The following is a 19154-nucleotide window of genomic DNA, read 5'->3' on the forward strand; positions in this document are numbered from 1 at the left end:
GCTACAATAAAAAAATAAAAAAAATATTACATTAATTTATACTATATTGTATTAAAAAAAAAATTAATCCAGTCACAACTTAACTGTGACTGTCTTGGTAAATTGAAAGAGACAACTCACACCACTATACTATATTTTATTTTGAGTAAAAGTATTATTTTGAGATTAAAGAAATCAAAGTAGAGGTGATTGAGGGCAGCTTGGCATATAGTGCTGCATGGGTACGAAGCTCAAATACTTTTGGTTGATCTCAAGCTAATTAAGCTTTGAAATAACAAAAGAAATAAAGTGAGAGGGAGATGTTGAGTTAGGCGAGCAGCCTTAGGAGGAAATGACATGATGAATTCTGAATGGGCTAGGTGCAGCAGTCCTTGCGTAAATAAAAAGAAGAAGAAACACTGGTTGCAGCCTTGCTAATCTAGCTAGCCAAGTCAATTGGCTTTGAAGAACTTGGGCTACGCATGTTTATATATACATTGTGAGAAAACTGCCAGCAAACTTGGAATTAATCTATATTATATACATACATTGAAACTAAAGAAAGAAATATCAGCAACATATATATATACAGGCTCCTTCTATTGAGATGAAAAAAATGTCAGCAACATATATATATATATATATTTATATATATATAGGCTCCTTCTATGTTGAGGTATACCTATTAGGGCCCACACGAGTCGTTTTGTGTCGATCCGAACCATTCATTTTTTACATCTCCATTGATAGATTATCCTTGCAAAAAATTTCGGATCGACACAAAATGACTCGTGTGGGCCCCAACAAGGTCATATATATATATATATATATATATAGGCTTCTTCTATTGAGGTATACCTCAACTTATTTATGTTGAGGTATGACCTTGTTGAAGCTCACACGAGTCGTTTTGTGTCGATCCGAATTGTTCGCAAGGATCATCTTCATTGATAGATCATCTTTGCAAAAAATTAGTCAAATCGGAAATCATTTGCCTATCTAACTTTGATAAAACAAATGGACGGTTTAATCGAAAATATTTGGTTCGTCTATTTATTTGATCAAAGTTAGATATGCAAATGATTTCTGATTTGGCTAATTTTTTGCAAGGATGATTTATCAATGAAGATGTAAAAAATGAACGGTTTGAATCGACACAAAACGACTCGTGCGGGCCTAATAAGGTATACCTCAACATAAATAAGTTAAGATATACCTCAATAGAATGAGCTTATATATATATCATGAATTAGAAAAAAATTTAAAGAATCTTAAATTAAAAGGAGTCAAAACAGCTTCACAAGTGAGCTATAAGTGTAAACTAAAATAGATAATTGTGATACCAGCTTATGGATCAGAGCCATAAGTGTTGTGTTTATTTATCCATTCATCCGCCTAAGTAGTTGGTTTTTTGTGCTATTTTATCTTCGTTCTTCTTTGTCTCTAGTTCCTGATTATACTCAACTTTTAGTTTATTTTTTCTTTTCAAACAATAAGTCCAGGTCCAAACAATAAGTCCAACGGTAAGGCATGAGTGGATACGGCATGAGAGAAAAGAAAGAAAACTCTATTAGTTTTATATATTCTTGAACTAAGAAACAAAGAAAAAACTTTGTTAAAATCCCAAACAACCTATAAGCTTGTAAAGATGAGTAGATATTTTCGATCCAACTCTACAGCCAGTAGTTCTAGGTTTGGTTTAAATATAATCTAAAATATAGTAAATGAAGAACAAATTGAATACCAGTCAGATGATCACATTGATTTTAATGATTGGAACGTACATCCCCATGGTTCCTAGTAAAGAAATTTATAGAAAGAAATGGTCAATATCATCCTTCAAAAGTGAACATCATGTTAAAACGGTAGAACAAGTTTATGCCTTAAGTAAAAAACATGAAACCTGTCAACTTTTCAATCCTGAGTCAGTTAGAAAACACATAAAAGATGGTCACAATTACCTTCATATTGGATTAGTCCAAATTGCAGTAAAACCCTTAATAAGGAAAGGTCTTAATGCCTCTGTTTTGTTATGTCTACGAGATGCAAGATTCACTAATTTTAGTGATAGCACCCTCGGAATCATTGAATCAAGTCTATATAATGATCCTATTCATTTTGATTGTTACCCAGATTTTACAGTCAGCTTAAGTGACCCACACATGTTAAAAGCTTTAACTTAAACATAAAAACCTCAGGATATCATGTCTTAGAAGGAGTTCAACCCCTAGCTTTAATCGACAGAGTTTATTATAAATGTTCTAGAACAAATATGAATTTCCAAGCTATTTCCAAAAGTCCAAAAGATCAAACCCTACTAATTCAAAGTAGTCAAGAAAATGCAAACATACGAATCTCACATACAATTAAATGGTCAGATGTCAGTTTACGAGAAGATTGGTTATTAACAAATGAAAGTCACCCAACTAATATTCAAAATAATTTATTTAACCTCGATTATATCCAACAATATCTCGATGGTACAGTAAAGATCAACTTTGGAAATCAAAATCCTAGGTCTTCCTTACAAATTAGAAAGTCAAACAATCAAAACTAAAACTCCAACAAGACATTCCTTTGCAGGAACCACTACCACAAAAGAATTAGAAAGAAGAGACCATGAATTAGAAAACGATTTAAAAAATCTTAAATTTAAAGGAGTCAAAACAGCTTCACAAGTGAGCTATCCTTGTTATAAACCAAACATTAGTACTAGTCATTATACCGAACCAATTGAAGAAGACCAAACTTCCCCTACTGCCACTGATTTCGAAGTAACTCTAGCAAATCCAGAATTATTAGTAATCCACAAAGATTTTAAAATAAACTTTAAAACTCTAAATCAAGATATTGAGTCAGTCAATAACATTACAAGACGTAATAAATTCAGACAAAATTACACTATTCAACAGAAGGAAGATATATTTAAACAATGAAAAACAATGATGCAAGTAATTAAATCAGAAATTGTTTTTTGATTTTGTTGAACAATATTACCATGAAAATAACGAATTAAAAACCTTAACAAAATAAAATTGGACAAAAAATGACAATAGTATCACATCTTCTAGTCATCCTCCCTTAGAAATAATAATTCTCATCCATAAAGACACGCAAGTAATAGCCTCACCTTTTAAACTTCTAGGAACAGACCCAGAAACAAAAAAGATTATTGAGCAAAATAATTATACAAATCAATGCTTAGATACTATAGGAAAACAACTAGATCACATTGAAAATAAAATTGATAAAATCCCCAGCCCAGAACAAATTAAAAAAGAAAAACCTTTAGTAAAATTCCCTGAAATCAAACCTAGCTCCAATATTAGCCAAAAACAGTCAACACTTGACAAAATAGAACAAATGCTCTTTGGATTAACTAATGTCAAAAATGAATCCAAATCTAAGAATATCATAACAGTTATCAACAAATAAGAAACTGAAACAGAGTCAGATAACACCCCAGATTCGAGCCCTGAAATTACTCATGCCTTTCATAATTTTGGATTAAAAAGAGTTACAAATAAGTTTAACCCAACTAGTCTAACAAAAAATTGGTACCTTAGGCCAACTCCCCCATATTTACAATTTGAGGAAAGAAATTTTCAAAGTCAATTCTCTGTTTCTTCAGATAAACTCTATGAATGGAATATAGATGACCTATCTGAACAAGAAATCCTAAACAAACTTCAACACATGTGGAATACCCATACCAATTTCCTCATTGAATATTGGGATGCCATCCTCATCATGTTTTACTGAGTGTTTGATTTTTAGCCTAGAGGGAGAAGGAATTCAATTACCAAAAGTGTTGTGTTTGATATAACAATATATATTATACAGATTCAATCAGATTCGGACGAGCGAACATGCGAATGTGCCATCGAGCTCTCAGTAGCTTCGCTGAACGTACGCTTGGCTATGATTTTTAAAATAGGCGAGTGCTGCTTCCTCTGTTAGGTTTTGAGGGTATATCCCGATGGGTTCACCTCATCCCCTCATAGGGTATAGAATGGTCTTGGTAAAGGAGTTATGTTTGGGTTGAGCTCTGCCCAAAATCTCATAACTAAACTATAACATAAACACCGAAAAACCAGTGCCGAGCACTCAGTGCTGCAAAATTTTATACTACCAAGCACTTGCATGTTCACACCTGAATGAGACTGTATATATATATATATATATGGCTTGGAGGTAGATTAATTGTACATTAATATATATATATATGTAAATGCATATTTATATGTGTTTTTACTTTTTAGCCTAGCCAAGTACATGGGTTAACCGACCAAAATGTGGTCTTTACTCTTGAGTGGGTCTCGCCAATTTTTAAAAGAGACATAAAATTTGACTATCCAACCTCATCTTATCTTACACCCAAAATCTATACAAGTCATCCGCCCAACCTCCCATCATTTTCTATAAAAAAAATTCCATCTATGCTATCCGGGCAACCTACACTCTCCATCATTTTCCACACCCAAGCACCTTTTACCTTGCCCGGATTGCTTTTTCTCATTATTCTACCCACCAAACCTCCCTCCAATTTATTTACCCATTACTTTACCGAGGTGACTCTTTCTCTCTCTTTTTATTTTTTGACTGATCACCCGACCTTTTTTATGTTTATTTCACCCAAAAAATCATCTATGTTGATCGCTCAACCTTGTAGGCATGGTGAAATTAGTCAATTAAATCAATTTGGGCAATCTCGCCCATGGTATCAAAAAGGTCGGTCGCCCAACCTCCATTGTCCTAAAATTGAGTCGACCAACCTAAGTTATATGAAATGTGGTCGATTAAAAAAGGCATATTTTGAGGTTAGATTATAATGATAAATCATGAAAAATGGCCCAACTTGAGTCACAAAGGGTCAAAACATGTTATTTATTATTTTTAATAATTAAGAAGCCCAATTTATTATTTTTATAAAACAAAAGGAGTGGTTCCAGCCTAATTTAGAGGTCGGGTCATCTCTTTCTTTTTATTTTTTAAGGGAGAAATGACCTTATTATTTTTCTAATATTTGGGCTAGGATTATATCAATTTTATCAAAAGCCCATCTATCCCAGATAAGTACAAAGCTCACCAATGGAAATCTCTTATCCAATAACGGTTTCCCCCAAGTTACATAAGGATTACCCATTCACCAAGGAGTCATACTTAAGCTGGAATTCCACCCAAGACCATATCCAAATTCGAGTTGAAGTTTTCACTTGGAGGGAAACTCGGAAATTAAATGTAAGATCAATCCAAATCCTACTAATTAAGGGAAGAATTAGGAAAGTCTTGAGGCTTAAGTCACCCGGGAAGGCTAGAGTTCAAGTTGCCCAAGCAAAGAGTCCAAGAAGGGGAAGAGTTTCAATCAACCATAAATGCACTTAACAGAGGAGAATATATCCACCCCTAATCCAATCAAATCATAAATTCATAGAAGACGAATCCCACCCAAACTAGGAGGCTTGAAGAGGATTTCGGGCCAAGTAATGGCCCATTGTTGGGCTTGTATCCTAGCTCCTATATATAAATACAAGCATCCAAGAGAGAAGACACACGTACACATTCAACATTCGACACATTCAACACCCAAGTTCTCAAATATGAAGAAACACTCAAGTTCTCTTGTTTTCAATTTTACTTGGTTGTTTCCGTTCGAGTTTCTTATAGGTTTTGCATAGATTTTAGTCTCAAGATCACTATGTTTGTAGCTCTACCATCATCCTCACAAAGGCTTGTGGTATTGATTTGGTTTTGTTCTCTTTATTTTTCATGCAACACTAATTGTTATTATTTCAAGTATTAATGCAATTCTAGTTTTCTTTGCTTTCAATCTAAATGCCTGCCATATTCATAGTTGCTTTTAATCTTGAAGTTAGTCTAATCAGTGAAGGTCGCATTGAGTTTCATTATACCTTATTGTTCATAGTTTATTTATTTTGCTTGGACAATTTCACCACTTTGTGCATGAGTTTGATGACATAGTCCTTAGGAGGCCAACTAGTGATTCGAACTCCGAATCCGACTAGGCCTTTAAGAGCCTTGTTCCCGAGGCTTGAAAAAACCTAGGCCGAGAGCGATTCCTAGCTCGGCTGATCAATCGCTTAAAGAATCAGTTTAGGTGCAATCAATCATTCAAATAACCAAATTATCATTCTAGAGCCAAAACTTGGCTTGACAATGACACTCCCCACATTCACAGTCAAACGGACCAAAGTATTGCTTCCGACCAACCTTGGCTTAAGCAAACGAACGTACAACACCAAATTTTGGTTGAGCATTTGAACACCTAACGCTCAATGATTAAGTACCCTGGAAGTCAAATGTACTTAAAAGGGCAAATGATTGGTTTTTTTTTTTTTTAACTTCTAGGACACTTTTACATTTAGTGTCAAGCATTCAAACAATTTAACCGCGTTCCCTCAGTGATGTTCAAACGCTTATCCAAAATCTAGTGCAAGTTGTGCACTTGCAACTGCACAATTTTTTTATTTTATTTTTTTTTAGAAAACAATAAATCTTAAATCATAAACCAATAAAATTAATTTCTAAACCATGCTAAAACACACCCTCGCACACCCAAATCACCCATTATTACCCAAAAAATATCATTGTGCGTAATTGTACTTTGCAACTACAACTATAAGTGTAGTTGGAACATCAAAAGCGTTCAAGATTAATTTCTGTCTTAAAACTAATTGTTCTTAAATATAGGAAATCAATTCCTAGCCCTTTAGGTAATTTTAAAAGGTTTGAGGTCTCTTTGAGTAGTTTAATATTAAATAAAGTCTCCTTAAATTTCACTTAAAATTTTCAAATTTTTCTCACAATTTTTAATATTTATCTAAAATTTTTCCAATATCGACATTTTTATATTTTCAGACCTTTGATATTAGCAAAATTATGTTTTTGGTACGTCCTTGTACGTAGTTTGGGCTAAATTCTACTTTTGACCTTGTAGTTTCCTAATTGTACCAATTTTGTCCATGTAATTTTCTAATTGTTATAATTTGAGGACACTTGTTTAGTTTTGTCAATTTGATAAAAAAATAGTATATGATATGCACAATTCAAAGTATTTTAGTTAATGAAAATTAAGCTAAACCTTCTAAAAGCCCAAAATACCCTCACTCGTGCTTCTGGTGTTATTTTCATTGAACAAAATTTGACGAAAGGAAGCATGTGGTCTTGAATTGCAACAATTAGAAAATTTTATGAACAAAATGGACACAATTAAAACTACATGGATAAAAATAGAATTTGCCCCAAATTAAAGGACCGAACTTGATCCAAACGTAATTTGGGGTTGGGTGTTTTACACGAGTCATGAATTTATTTGACCCATTCGAATTTCAAGCTTTTCAATTCGGCTTAATTTCATTTTGGTCCCTATAGTTTGGGCAAAATTTTACTTTGGTCCCTATAGTTTGGGCAAAATTTTACTTTGGTCCTTATAATTTCAGTTATTCTAATTTTAGTCACGTACGTTTTGCCCATTCAAACAAACAGAGAACAAAACCAAAACCAGCCGTTGTGCCAAAACCGGCCGTTGTGCTTGAGCGAGAGTGAGACAGAGAGAGCGAGACAGAGAAAGAGGAGGAGAGACGGAGAGAGCAAGACAGAGAGAGCACAAAGCTCACAGCTGCTGATTGAAGGTTCCTGCTCAAATTTTGGGTGCTGAATGTAATTTATGAGAGTTTTAGTTTGAGTTTTGACATTCCAATGTTAATTCATTGATTTGGTTTCTTAATTAGTAGATGGGTATGGACAATTAGGGCTAATTTGGCTTGATTTCTCATTCTTCCCCTTTGTTTTTTCAATTTTTTCCTCTGAATTTCGGTGAATGTCGGTATAATATCGGGGTTTTCCGATATTTATCGAAACTATCGGCGGCGAAATATCGGGGATACGGGTGAAGATTTTGCTTCACCCCCCTTATCGGTATCGGGGACTCGAAAAAGCGACATTTCGGATTGTCGGCCGATATTTTGAACACTAGTACTTGGACTGTATACAAAAAGAAACAAACAAACCATTCAATTGGGTTTTTAGGTCTTACAGTGGTGGTTGGATCTCCAATCAGGCAATTTTGCCATAAATATAATTGAGCTCCATTCCTTCTCAATTGACTCCCGAGGGTCTCACTTTCAGTGCAGAGGTCAAGATTCACAGAAATTGAAACTGAAAAGCTATAACCAGAGGAAAATGGAGGGATTGGATTTAGAACAATGGAAGAAGCTGGCATATCTACGGTGCTCTCAAGCACTTGAATACGTTCATCAGATTCCACCGACTCAGATCTATGCTGCTATCGCTGTCTTGCTATTGACATCATTTTTACTCTTACTGGGTATGTACCCCAATAATTTTAATTTAATTTAAAGTTTTCAAAAATTCATTATGATTTGTTTGTTTTTATATCTTTTGTGTTGCAGTTAGGTTGTTTAAACGCCAAAAATCTAATACCATACTGCTGAGTGGGCTTAGTGGGAGTGGGAAGACTGTTCTTTTCTATCAAGTAAGAACTGGCCTTGTTGGGTTTTGTTCTTCTTAAACATTATTATATTTTTTTGAACCCTAACATTCTTATATAATTCAGTGTATTTATTATTTGGCTATTAAAATAGACTCACCAATTGGCCCAATTTTATAAATCATCCATTAGAGCTACTAATGCCATATTTATCCCATCATATGGATAAAGTATATCAAGACCATATGACTATTTTGTTTTACTTTTCAGGAGAATTAAGAATTTTAAAACTGTGCTAGCTTTCTACTAATTGTTTTTGCATATGGGTCTTGTCTTATTACTCAATTTTGCAAGACACTATCATGTTTTATTATATTGTTTTGGTCCTTTGCTTATGTTGTGTCCTTTTTCTTTTGAGGATATAATATGACACTATGCCTATTTTTGATAAGAGCTGTTTAATGCTTGAAATATAATCGACATTTGAGGGCAAATTTGGAATGCCTTTTATTTATGTCTTTTCTTCTTTCCTTTCATTTTTTGTTTGTTGTTTCTTAATTGATCTATGTACACCATACTGATTTTGATGTAAATCTTGTGACACTATTTGATGCACGTGCCAGCTTCGGGATGGCTCATCTCATCAAGGTACTGTCACATCAATGGAACCAAATGAGGGAATTTTCATGCTACATTCAGAAAAATCAAAGGTGATATATTTCAGGTTCTTGTGTTCATGTCTGAATAATCATGTTTTACCCAATATTGATTGTCTTGTTAAATGAGGGCAGACCTAACTTATCTATTTACCTTTTATTTGCATAAGACATCAGCCAGAAACATTTTCTTCCCTTTTTTTTTTACTATTGTTTTTGTTGATTGTCCTTTACTTGATCATATTCAACCTTTCTTTGATGGATGCAGACCCTAACATATCTATTGTTTTTGTTGTTTACAGAGTGGACAGGCAAATCCTATTCATCTTGTTGATGTCCCTGGGCATTCTCGCCTTAGACCCAAATTAGACGAGTTCCTGCCTCAAGCAGCTGGCATAGTATTCGTGGTGGATGCTTTGGAGTTCTTACCAAACTGCCGTGCTGCTTCAGAGTAAAATTTTCCCCTATTTCAGTCTAAACTACAATATGATATACAAAAATGACTATTCCTACTTACAGCCATTTTACCATCTGGTGGTAAAGGTACCAGCCTCATTGGTCCAGCCCAGTATGTGATAAAATGGAAGAAACAAATGGAGGACCCTAAATTTGGGATGTTACTATACATGCATACTTGCATACACAGATAAGAATTTTCACCTATAAAGTCTATGAACTTTGATACTTTATTTGCGGCAGGTACCTCTATGATGTTTTGACTAAGGCGAGCGTGGTGAAGAAGAAAATTCCAGTTCTTATTCTCTGCAACAAGACAGACAAAGTGACAGCACATAGCAAGGAATTTATTCGAAAACAATTGGAGAAGGAAATGTATGTCTACGAATCTTGTTACTATAGGTTTCTGTTCTCTGATCGATTATCGTTTTACTGCTAGTTTTTCATAGGCTTATTTTGGTAGTTATATGCACTTGATAATTATATTCTACATCTTCTTGAATTTTAATGCTTTAAGTATGCGGATATTCGACCATAAGCAAATGACTCAAGTGCCCTTTGTTGTATTAGTTTGCTGACTTATAGGTGAAGGTTAAGTAAATTAGTATTGCTTTGTCAAAAAGGAAAGGAAAAGAAGAGAAATATAATAATAGAGATAGGAAAATGTGATAGCCAGTGTCTAGTGAGGTGTCAAGAGATACAGGTGGTAAGTTGGGAGTTAGAAAGGTGCTTAAGTGTATTGTAATACATTGGTGCATTACCAAACTAAAAGAAACTCAGCAACGCGCAAGGTGTTTTGTGACCGCCTGGCCTTGAAGCATACCTTGATATCACCTTTTAAAACACTGGTGGTAAATTTGCGATGGATATGAGTTAGGTTAGGAGGCTTGTGAAAATACAGAATTGAATAGTTTTAAGTGATTGGAGGATGCATGTGAAAAGTGAAAATGCTTGTAAATAGTTACAAATTTGTTTCCTTGTGGTTGTGGTGTTGAGACACAATTGGAGATGTGTTTGAAAACTATTGCTCGGTACAGAATCATTTAGTGGAAATTCAGTAAGTGTTACACTATGGTAAATTTTGTGGTCATGAGATGGGTATTTGAACAATATTTATACTGTTGGGAGTGGCTTCTTCCAACTTTTTAATATGAAGTAGATATAGATTTATGTTAATTGGATGAGATACTTCCATGCGAGTTTTGTAATGTTTTAGACTGGGGCATGAGATGAACTCTTTCACTGTCAAGCTGATGATAATCCTTGTAGGTATGAACTAAGAAGGTAACTAGGCTGATTTGGGCAACCATGAGCATGTGAAAAAGTTGATTCCAAAAGAACTTTATTGTATATGCATGTGAATGAAAGGTATAGAGTTCCTTGAGAGAATGCAGATGCCACTCAACTAGACGGATTTTTTTAGTAAGGAATGCTTATAAGTGGTGAATATTTTTTCTGAAAAAATAGGTGACGTGGGTCACAGACAAATATGACAAAAGGAAAAGATGGGCTTTAGATTCTTGTTCTGCACTGTAGAGGATATCAATAAAGCCTTGTACTCATGATTTTTGGCTGTGAAGGACTGAATTAGAGGTGGAAAAAATAAAAAAAGAATGAGTGCAACTGAGTGGCTCTGAATTTGTATGGGCTACTGAAAGTGAAAGAAGACATGAGCTGTGATTTTGGGAGCCGTTTTTGTGAAGAGAAATGAGAGGTGAACCACCTTGTTGTGTTTGTTCAGTTAATTTATGTGACTATGGTGGCTTGGCTTGAAATCTAGAGATGTGATACTATTATGTCTTCGTGATATCGAAGCCAAAAGTTTAAAGGGAAATGCAGAAGATAGAAGATGGAACTTGCAGATTAAGATTGTAGTTTAAATCATTTGGTTTTACATTCTTGCATGTTCAAATGAGTGGGTTTCTGGAAAATTATTTAGTTGAAGTGGGGGAAACTTACAGGTATTGGAAATTAAAAATTCTGCAAAAATATGAACACATGAGCTTATTTTGGAAGATTTGCTATGTCAAGGATTTTTGTTTGAAACTGGTATCTTGATATGTTATAGAAAAGATGTAATAAGCTTTCAATTGTGTCCTAATTTGTTGAAAACTATGGAGTCTTTGACTTTTGGTGGATTTTTAGAGATTAGTGTATGCTGCTGGAAAACTCCTCTACTGCAGAATTGACTTGTGCTGTGAATTTGACTAGGTTCTATTTGTCCGAACAACAGGATTTTAGAGTTTTGAATTTTTGTATGCTTAGGTTAATTATGAAAATCATTGTGGAATTCGGATAAATATTCCAATTATGGTGGATTTTTAAGTGAAGTGCACACTGCTAAAATTTCTTGACAGCAACTAGGGATCTGAGACTTTAGTTATATATAAACCATAAAAATCCTTTTGACAATGACCTGAGATTTTAGAGAACTATACACTTATCTATATACTTCAGTTCTGGAATTTTTCCTTGTGTATCAGATTAATTTATAATATATGATGAATTTTTAAGTTAGAAAACCCCATTACTCGAAATGGAGCAGGCCTTGCTGTTTGAGTAGCCTTTCGTTCATAATAAATCTGAAAGTTTAATCAGTTCAGAAGTTATATATGTGAAAAGGTTGTAGTGTCATAATAGGGCTGATATACAATCAGATAAATATAGGTTTAGAAGTATGAGGGACATGATCGATGATTTTGAATAAGTTTTAAAATTGTGTCTTATGACATTATAGAGTGTATGTGATAAAGGGAGAACATGAGCTTTCTCACTCAATGAGTGAGGTAAGTAGGAAATAGAAAGATGGTATTTTGTGACCTTGGCCACAGGGGAACAATGTGGACCTTGGATACAAAGGTTATTGTGGCCTCGTCCATAGGGGAACAATATGGATTATGTGCAAATTATGATGTGAATTTGTGTGAGTAGGGGTATATTTGTTTGTGATTTGATTTGATATGTTGAGTATGTCTGAGCTCAAGATGATTTCTCTTAGAAAGTTTGTGTGGCCAAGGGAACAAATATGTGAGTTCGAATTTATACCTGTCTAGCCATTTTCTAGTGTTTCCTACCTCCCAATGATTGTAGGGTTTGGCGGGGGTCCCAGTTTAGAATCAAGGATGGCATGGCCTGGGTATTGACAAAAAAATGTGATTTCAAACTTGTGTTTTGAATTCTATTAGGCCAAATGACACTTTTGGTCTTGTACTTCTATACGATGGTAATTAATTCCAAATAGCTAGCATCGTTTAAATTGTTTTATGGAAAATCTGCCGTTGAAGCACAAGCTTCGCACATGAGTAGCATTTCGAACATTTTAGTCCACCTAGATGCATATTTAAGCTCCTATCCGCCATTTAACATATTCAGTTTGACACTAAAACTTCTTACTTTTCCAAATTGATTGCGTTCAATGTTGGGTATGGGCTTATATAGGCATCTAGGTGGAGTAAGATGTCTCAAATGCCACTCATGTGCAAAACACGTCGAATTTTTCATCATCAATTTAAATGAGGTTAACGATTTGGACTTAATTGCTATCGAATTGGAAGTACAGGACTGAAATTGCAAAAATAAAAAAGAACAAGACCAAAGTGGAAATTTCATGAAAGTACATGGACCGAAAGTATCATTTGACCATTTTTTTATTTCGTTCTCACTATGAAAATTGAATTGGAAACTGTGAATTGATGTTTGTGCTTGTAGACCTTATTATGGAACAAAGAGATGAAGAAGCTTCTGGTTTACTATGTTGGTCTCATATTCAAATAATTTGAATCTCTTTGACAGAATTTTTAGAAGTCTTGTTTCGTTGAGTTCATAAAATTTATTTTAAATTTTAGATGCAAATGCATGTTAGTTTTTAAGGTTCTAGTATAATTACTTACCTGGTTACTGAGCTTTGGTGGCTCTTTTTATTTTCTATATCCCTGTCTTTTCTTATACTTGTTCAAGAACTGTTTGATAGTGGAATTGCCAAGGGTTTGTAGATTTGGAATAGTGATGCTAAGTTATTTTGGAGTTTTTTACTATTTTGGGATTGGTATTTTGGATATATATATATTAGAAGGATTATTCTCTAGAGTGGATGCGTTTGCTTTTATTCTTTTGTGCGGATATTCAGTGCCGAGCACTTGGTAATGTCTTTTTTATAACAGCGGAGCGCTGCAAGAAGCGCTCGCCGCTGCTTCCTCCACCCGTTTTTGTGGGTATAGGGTACGGGTTCACCGCATACCCTCCTAGGGTGTAGAATGAGGCTTGCGGAGGCTGCATGTTAGGTTTTAACTCTGGGATTTTGGATAGGGTGTAGAAGAGGCTTGCGGAAGCTGTATGTTAGGTTTTAACTTTGGGATTTTCGGGCAAAATTCCAGAGTTAAAACCTAACGTAAAGCCGACAAATAAATACTGAGCGCTTGAGAAAGAAGCAAAAAATGCACTAACAAGCACTCGGAAATGGCTGTCGAGCGCCTGGCGCCTGGTATCCGTGAAAAAAAAATTTGGGGACGTCCGCCTAAGAGAAGGACTGTATATTAGAAACCTATAATTATTGGTAGTACAAGGTTACACTAGTCCTGCAAGTTTTGTCACATAGTAATGAAGGCTTGTACCATTTGTAGGCGACATTCGTTCTGTTTGTGATTAAAGCATCTATTTAATTTTTTTCTTTAATATAGTTGGCTGATATATTTGTCTTGTAAAATACAGTGACAAGTTACGGGCATCAAGAAGTGCAATATCGACAGCTGATATTGCAGATGACTATACACTTGGGGTACCTGGGGCACCATTTTCATTCTCTCAGTGCCAGAACAAAGTTACAGTTGGTGAAGCTTCTGGTCTAACTGGTGACATATCTCAGGTGGAACATTTTATTCGGGACCATGTGAAGTCTTAGGATGTTTCTATCCCATTTCCTGATTGTGGTATTTCTGCTCTGAGAGTTGGGTTTTGATTTCTCACTTAGTCATTGAAAAGACTCAAAAAAGCTGCTCAGAACCAATTAAACGTCTCAAGCAAAGAGGAGGAAGGTTGAAAGAGAAAAAAAAGCAGGAAACGAATTCTAATGCATGTTTGTGTTATGGTCAGTGACTCCTTGAAAAATGATACCAACAAGGGAACAACTGCGTGTCACGGGTTTGATAATTTGAAAGATATTTCAATGAGAATGGCTAATTGCATCACCACTGATTGTATTTAGGGTATTCATGCTGTACAATTGGTATTATTTAGTTCATTTGCTTTCTATTGCATGTGGACTCTTCAATGTCATTTACAGAGCATTGCCTAATCTTTGACCTGCTCAGCAATTTTATTTCATGTTGAAGTGAATCAACCGTTGAAAAATTTGGAGGTCCATGCTATGTATGCATATAAGCAAGGAAAGTATGTTGAAGGGAGTGATTGTGAACATCTTTTTAATCAAAATTTGGTGTGCGGCTGCTTTTTAATCGTTGTGCTTAAGAAATAGAGGAATGTTAGCAACATTTTCTTTACATCTTTCATCCCTCTCTCTTTTTGTGCTGCCGCGATTAATTTTACTTGAAACAAATTTTTAATATTTTGAAAATTTAACTATATTAGTTTTTACACATTTATTAATTTTATTTTTTCTCATCATTATTGATTGTTTAATTTTCTGGTTCTCATCTCGGTTGGTGAGACTGAAGAAAGAGAATGATGGGATCGATTTGATGAGAGTGGTAGTGATTTTTAATATTTTTTTAATAGGCAGTAATTAAGTTGTGATTGTAAAAATATCTAAGATTAATTAGTAATTAGTTTTACAATACATTAGATTAGTTTTAAGTATGCGTGAAATTCACATGGGCCATGAAAAATAAGGAAGACCAAAAGAAGGTCAAAGGGAAGACTGCTAACATTTCTCAACCTTTGGCATATTTATCGAATGATTCTAGCTGCCTTTTTTTTTTTTTTTGGTATATTTTCTTTTCTTTTGTCAATTCTATAGTACAGTCTCATATTAAAATTATTCATTTTTTAAATCATTTTTAAAAAATTATATCTGTAAAGAATTAATCCAAATAAAAAATTAATAAGACAATTATCAAATAAATAAATAATAAACTAATTGTTATAAAAATTATTTATTTATTTAATAAAAATTATATATTTAACCGATTTGAAAATTAATTTTATTTAAAAATAATCTTTAAATGGTAATCTATAAAATAAACGATTCACATTAAACAAAAAGAAATTAACTGTTATGATAATCAAGGAATAAAATTTCGGGTTTCGAGGAAATTTCGATGGAAATTTCGAAGATTTTTAAATTTCGACAGAAATTAAACGGAAACGATGGAAATTACTATCAAAACACGGAAATTTTGAATGAAACTTTACTATATATTTATTTGACATATTATCTACTATATTGATAAAAAACATTGAAGAAACCAAATTATATAGTAAGTTTCATGTGATATAAAATGAATATAATGCGCGCTGAAGGTAAATACTATGAAATAAAATTAGTATAATGAATAAATAAAATTAATATATTATTTATACTCTATAATATATACACTAAATTCTATATACTTTATAATCTATACTCTATATTATTTAAGATATCTTTATAATCTATACTCTATATTATTTAAGATATCGTATAGAATATTAGGGTTTAGGTCATTTAGGATATTTTTAATTATTTTTTATATAAAAAGGTATTAGAGTTTATTGGTTTAGAGTTTAAAAACAATTAAACGAAACTCCAACACGGCCAAACGAAATCTCAAATCATTTTTTTTTTTCAATTGCCCAAAAACCTCAAACTAGGATATGGTATATGATATTAGGGTTTAGGCTCTTTAGAGTATTTTAAATTATTTTTTATATTGAAATATATTAGAGTTTACAAATTTAGGGTTTAAAAACAACTAAATGAAACTCCAAAAAAGCCAAATAAAAACCCAAACTATTTTATTTTCTTTACAATTGACCAAAGGCCCCAAACTCCAATCTACCCTAAACCTTTTAATTTTTTTTCTCTTTCTTACTTTTTTTTTCTCTTTTTTTCTTCTTCTTTTTCTTTTTTTCTTTTCTTTTTCTTTCTTTCTTTTTCTTTCCTTCTTTTTCTTTTTTTCCTTTCTTTTTTTCCTTTCTTTTTTTTTTTTCTCCCTTTTCTTTCCTTCCTTCCTTCCCTTTTCTTTCTTTCCCCCCGAGTCTCCAGCAAAACTTTTCCACTGTTTTTCTTCTCTCTCTCTCTCTCTCTCTCTCTCTCTCTCTCTCTCTCCCTGCTGCGCCGCCTGCCTTGCCCCCCTGCCGCGCCCAAGATCTCCCTCGATCTCCCTCCTGCCGTGCCCCCCGGCCACCCCCTGCCGCCGCCCCTCCTTTCTCCCCCGATCTCCCCCTGCCGCGCCCCCCTGCCGCGCCCCCCTGCAGCCGCCGGCGAAAACTTCGGCGAAATTTCGAAAATTTCGAAAATTTCGCCGAAATTATACCGAAAATTTAACAAAACTAGGTTTCGATTTCGCCCACTTCTCAAATCAAAAATTTCGGCAAAATTATTTAAACCCTTGATGATAATAACACTAGTGTAGAATGGACCGGAGACTCTCAACACACAACACGCGCACACGATAGGCCACTGCAGTTGAACAACCACCACCAATTGTTGTGGCACTCGGAGTTGAGTATTTAATTTTGTGACAACTGCGAGACAGAGTAGCATTCCTCATATTTACCACTATCATCATATCATGTGCGTTTAGCCAAATATTCTACGCTTTTTAGTCATTTCACTGTCACGTAGGGACCTTAGAGCTGTCAATTAATTGAAGTTTAAAAATGCGACAATTTTGACCTTTTGAAATTTTGTGGGTTAGATAGTTCACACGTTATCCTATTTTGAGCTAGAATCACAAGTCAGAACATTGCATGGATCAAATGTCGTATCCAGTATTCATCAAAAGTCAAAAGTCCACCCTCAGGCTCAGACCAATTCCAGTCTTCCAGACACCCCACACGCTTCTAGAAAAAAATCTTCTTTCAGTTAAAGCTCAACTTGCATGCATTCAAAAACCCCATCACTAATATAAATATCCAACTCCACCTTCACCTCCAGTCACAAACATCCCAGGCTAGCTTAAGCTTAAGCTTCCTCTCATTTTCAAAATGGGTCTTGTTAGCATACCAAAACACATAGTAGTAACTCTTTTTATTGTAGCTGCTCTTCTCAATAATAATCATGTAGAGGCTCAGGATTGTGGTTGTAGTGCAGACCTGTGCTGCAGCCAATACGGCTACTGCGGTACAGGAAACGACTACTGCGGCACGGGCTGCCAAGGTGGCCCGTGCAACACGGCGCCTTTGACGCCGAGCACAAGCAATGTTTTCTGTGGCGGATATTGTGACACCCGAATTCTTCAATGGGATAATTGATGAGGCAGACGCAAGCTGTGCCGGCAAAAACTTCTACTCCAGAGCTACCTTTCTTGATGCTCTCAATTCGTATGACCAGTTCGGTAAAATTGGTTCCATTGATGATTCTAAGCGTGAGATTGCTGCTTTCTTTGCCCACGTCACGCATGAGACCGGACGTAAGATCCTCTCTCTCTCTCTCTCTCTCTCTCTCTCTCTCTCTCTCTCTCTCTCTCTCTCTCTCTCTCCTTAGTCCCTACCTAGCTACCATATTAATTATTTTAATTCCATTTGGTACACCAATAAATCTTTCGTGTCTTATATTATTGGTTAATTAATGATATCCCTTTTTTCCTTCAAAAACCAAAACATCTTTTTTCACTTTTAATTATTTAACTTTTGAATTAAATTGGAAGCAAGCATAAAATAATGACAACCTAACCTATCTTTTAATTACCGATCAATCGGTCTGTTTTATTTATTTATTTATTTTTAACATTTTGATCTATCTCATACCAATTAATTGAAATATTAATCATGATCGAGTAGTGTACTCCCAAATGAAACACGTTAATTATCATTGAATACATATTTCTGTTCGCAAGACATGGTCCTCAATTTGTTCTATTTTATATATATATAAGGCACAAAAATCCAAATCAATTAAGGTGAACTGAAGCGAAAAAATAATTTAGAAGTTAATTTGTTTGTGCAGATTTTTGCTATATAGAAGAGATAGATGGCCCCTCAAAAGACTATTGTGATGAGACAAACACAGAATACCCATGCAACCCGGAGAAAGGGTACTATGGGCGAGGACCTATCCAACTATCATGGAACTTCAATTACGGGCCAGCCGGGAAGAGCATTGGATTCGACGGACTAAACTCGCCGGAAACCGTCGCCAATGACCCTGTGATTGCTTTCAAGACGGCGTTGTGGTACTGGATGAACTTTGTCCGCCCGGTCATAAACGAAGGTTTCGGGGCAACGATTCGAGCCATCAATGGTGCACTTGAATGCGACGGTGGAAACCCTGCTACGGTTCAGGCCCGTGTTGAGTATTACACTGAGTATTGTAACCAATTTGGTGTTGCTCCCGGTGACAATCTCACTTGCTAGGCTTGCTTGCTAGCTACGTAATATACATGCATGCGTACTACGTACAATTAAATTGTTTACTATATAGGCTATATATAGCTAAC

At 34.7% G+C, this 19154-nt stretch overlaps 2 protein-coding genes across 4 annotated transcripts; both read left to right on the plus strand.

The window, feature by feature from the left end:
• Positions 1 to 7512: 7512 nt before the first annotated feature.
• Positions 7513 to 14813, plus strand: LOC147293173 (uncharacterized). Of its 3 annotated transcripts, none has more exons than XM_086232039.1 (7): positions 7513 to 7631; positions 8128 to 8326; positions 8412 to 8494; positions 9073 to 9159; positions 9408 to 9556; positions 9805 to 9936; positions 14269 to 14813. In XM_086232039.1, the coding sequence occupies exons 2-7, from the start codon at positions 8182 to 8184 to the stop codon at positions 14456 to 14458; spliced, it is 786 nt and encodes a 261-aa protein (XP_086088165.1). In that variant the 5' UTR covers positions 7513 to 7631; positions 8128 to 8181; the 3' UTR covers positions 14459 to 14813. The 3 variants fall into 3 exon arrangements, with proteins under 3 accessions (XP_086088165.1, XP_086088164.1, XP_086088163.1); XM_086232038.1 differs by having other exon boundaries at positions 7519 to 7659; XM_086232037.1 differs by having other exon boundaries at positions 7520 to 8326.
• A 2836-nt stretch (positions 14814 to 17649) lies between these two features.
• Positions 17650 to 19148, plus strand: LOC147293174 (endochitinase EP3-like). Its single transcript, XM_086231507.1, is given in 3 exon segments — positions 17650 to 17901; positions 17903 to 18128; positions 18665 to 19148. Coding segments are annotated over 3 exon segments (831 nt in total). The 5' UTR covers positions 17650 to 17703; the 3' UTR covers positions 19072 to 19148.
• Positions 19149 to 19154: the final 6 nt, after the last annotated feature.

The sequence above is a fragment of the Dryas octopetala genome, chromosome 2 (genome assembly GCF_963921425.1).
Source record: "Dryas octopetala chromosome 2, drDryOcto1.1, whole genome shotgun sequence".
Classification (NCBI taxonomy): Eukaryota; Viridiplantae; Streptophyta; class Magnoliopsida; order Rosales; family Rosaceae; genus Dryas; species Dryas octopetala.

Coding starts and splice junctions, on each gene's coding strand:
- LOC147293173 (XM_086232039.1), top strand. CDS start 8,182: ATGGAGGGATTGGATTTAGAACAATGGAAGAAGCTGGCATATCTACGG. Junction 8,495..9,072: donor AGACTGTTCTTTTCTATCAA/GTAAGAACTGGC, acceptor TGCACGTGCCAG/CTTCGGGATGGCTCATCTCA. Junction 9,937..14,268: donor AAACAATTGGAGAAGGAAAT/GTATGTCTACGA, acceptor TGTAAAATACAG/TGACAAGTTACGGGCATCAA.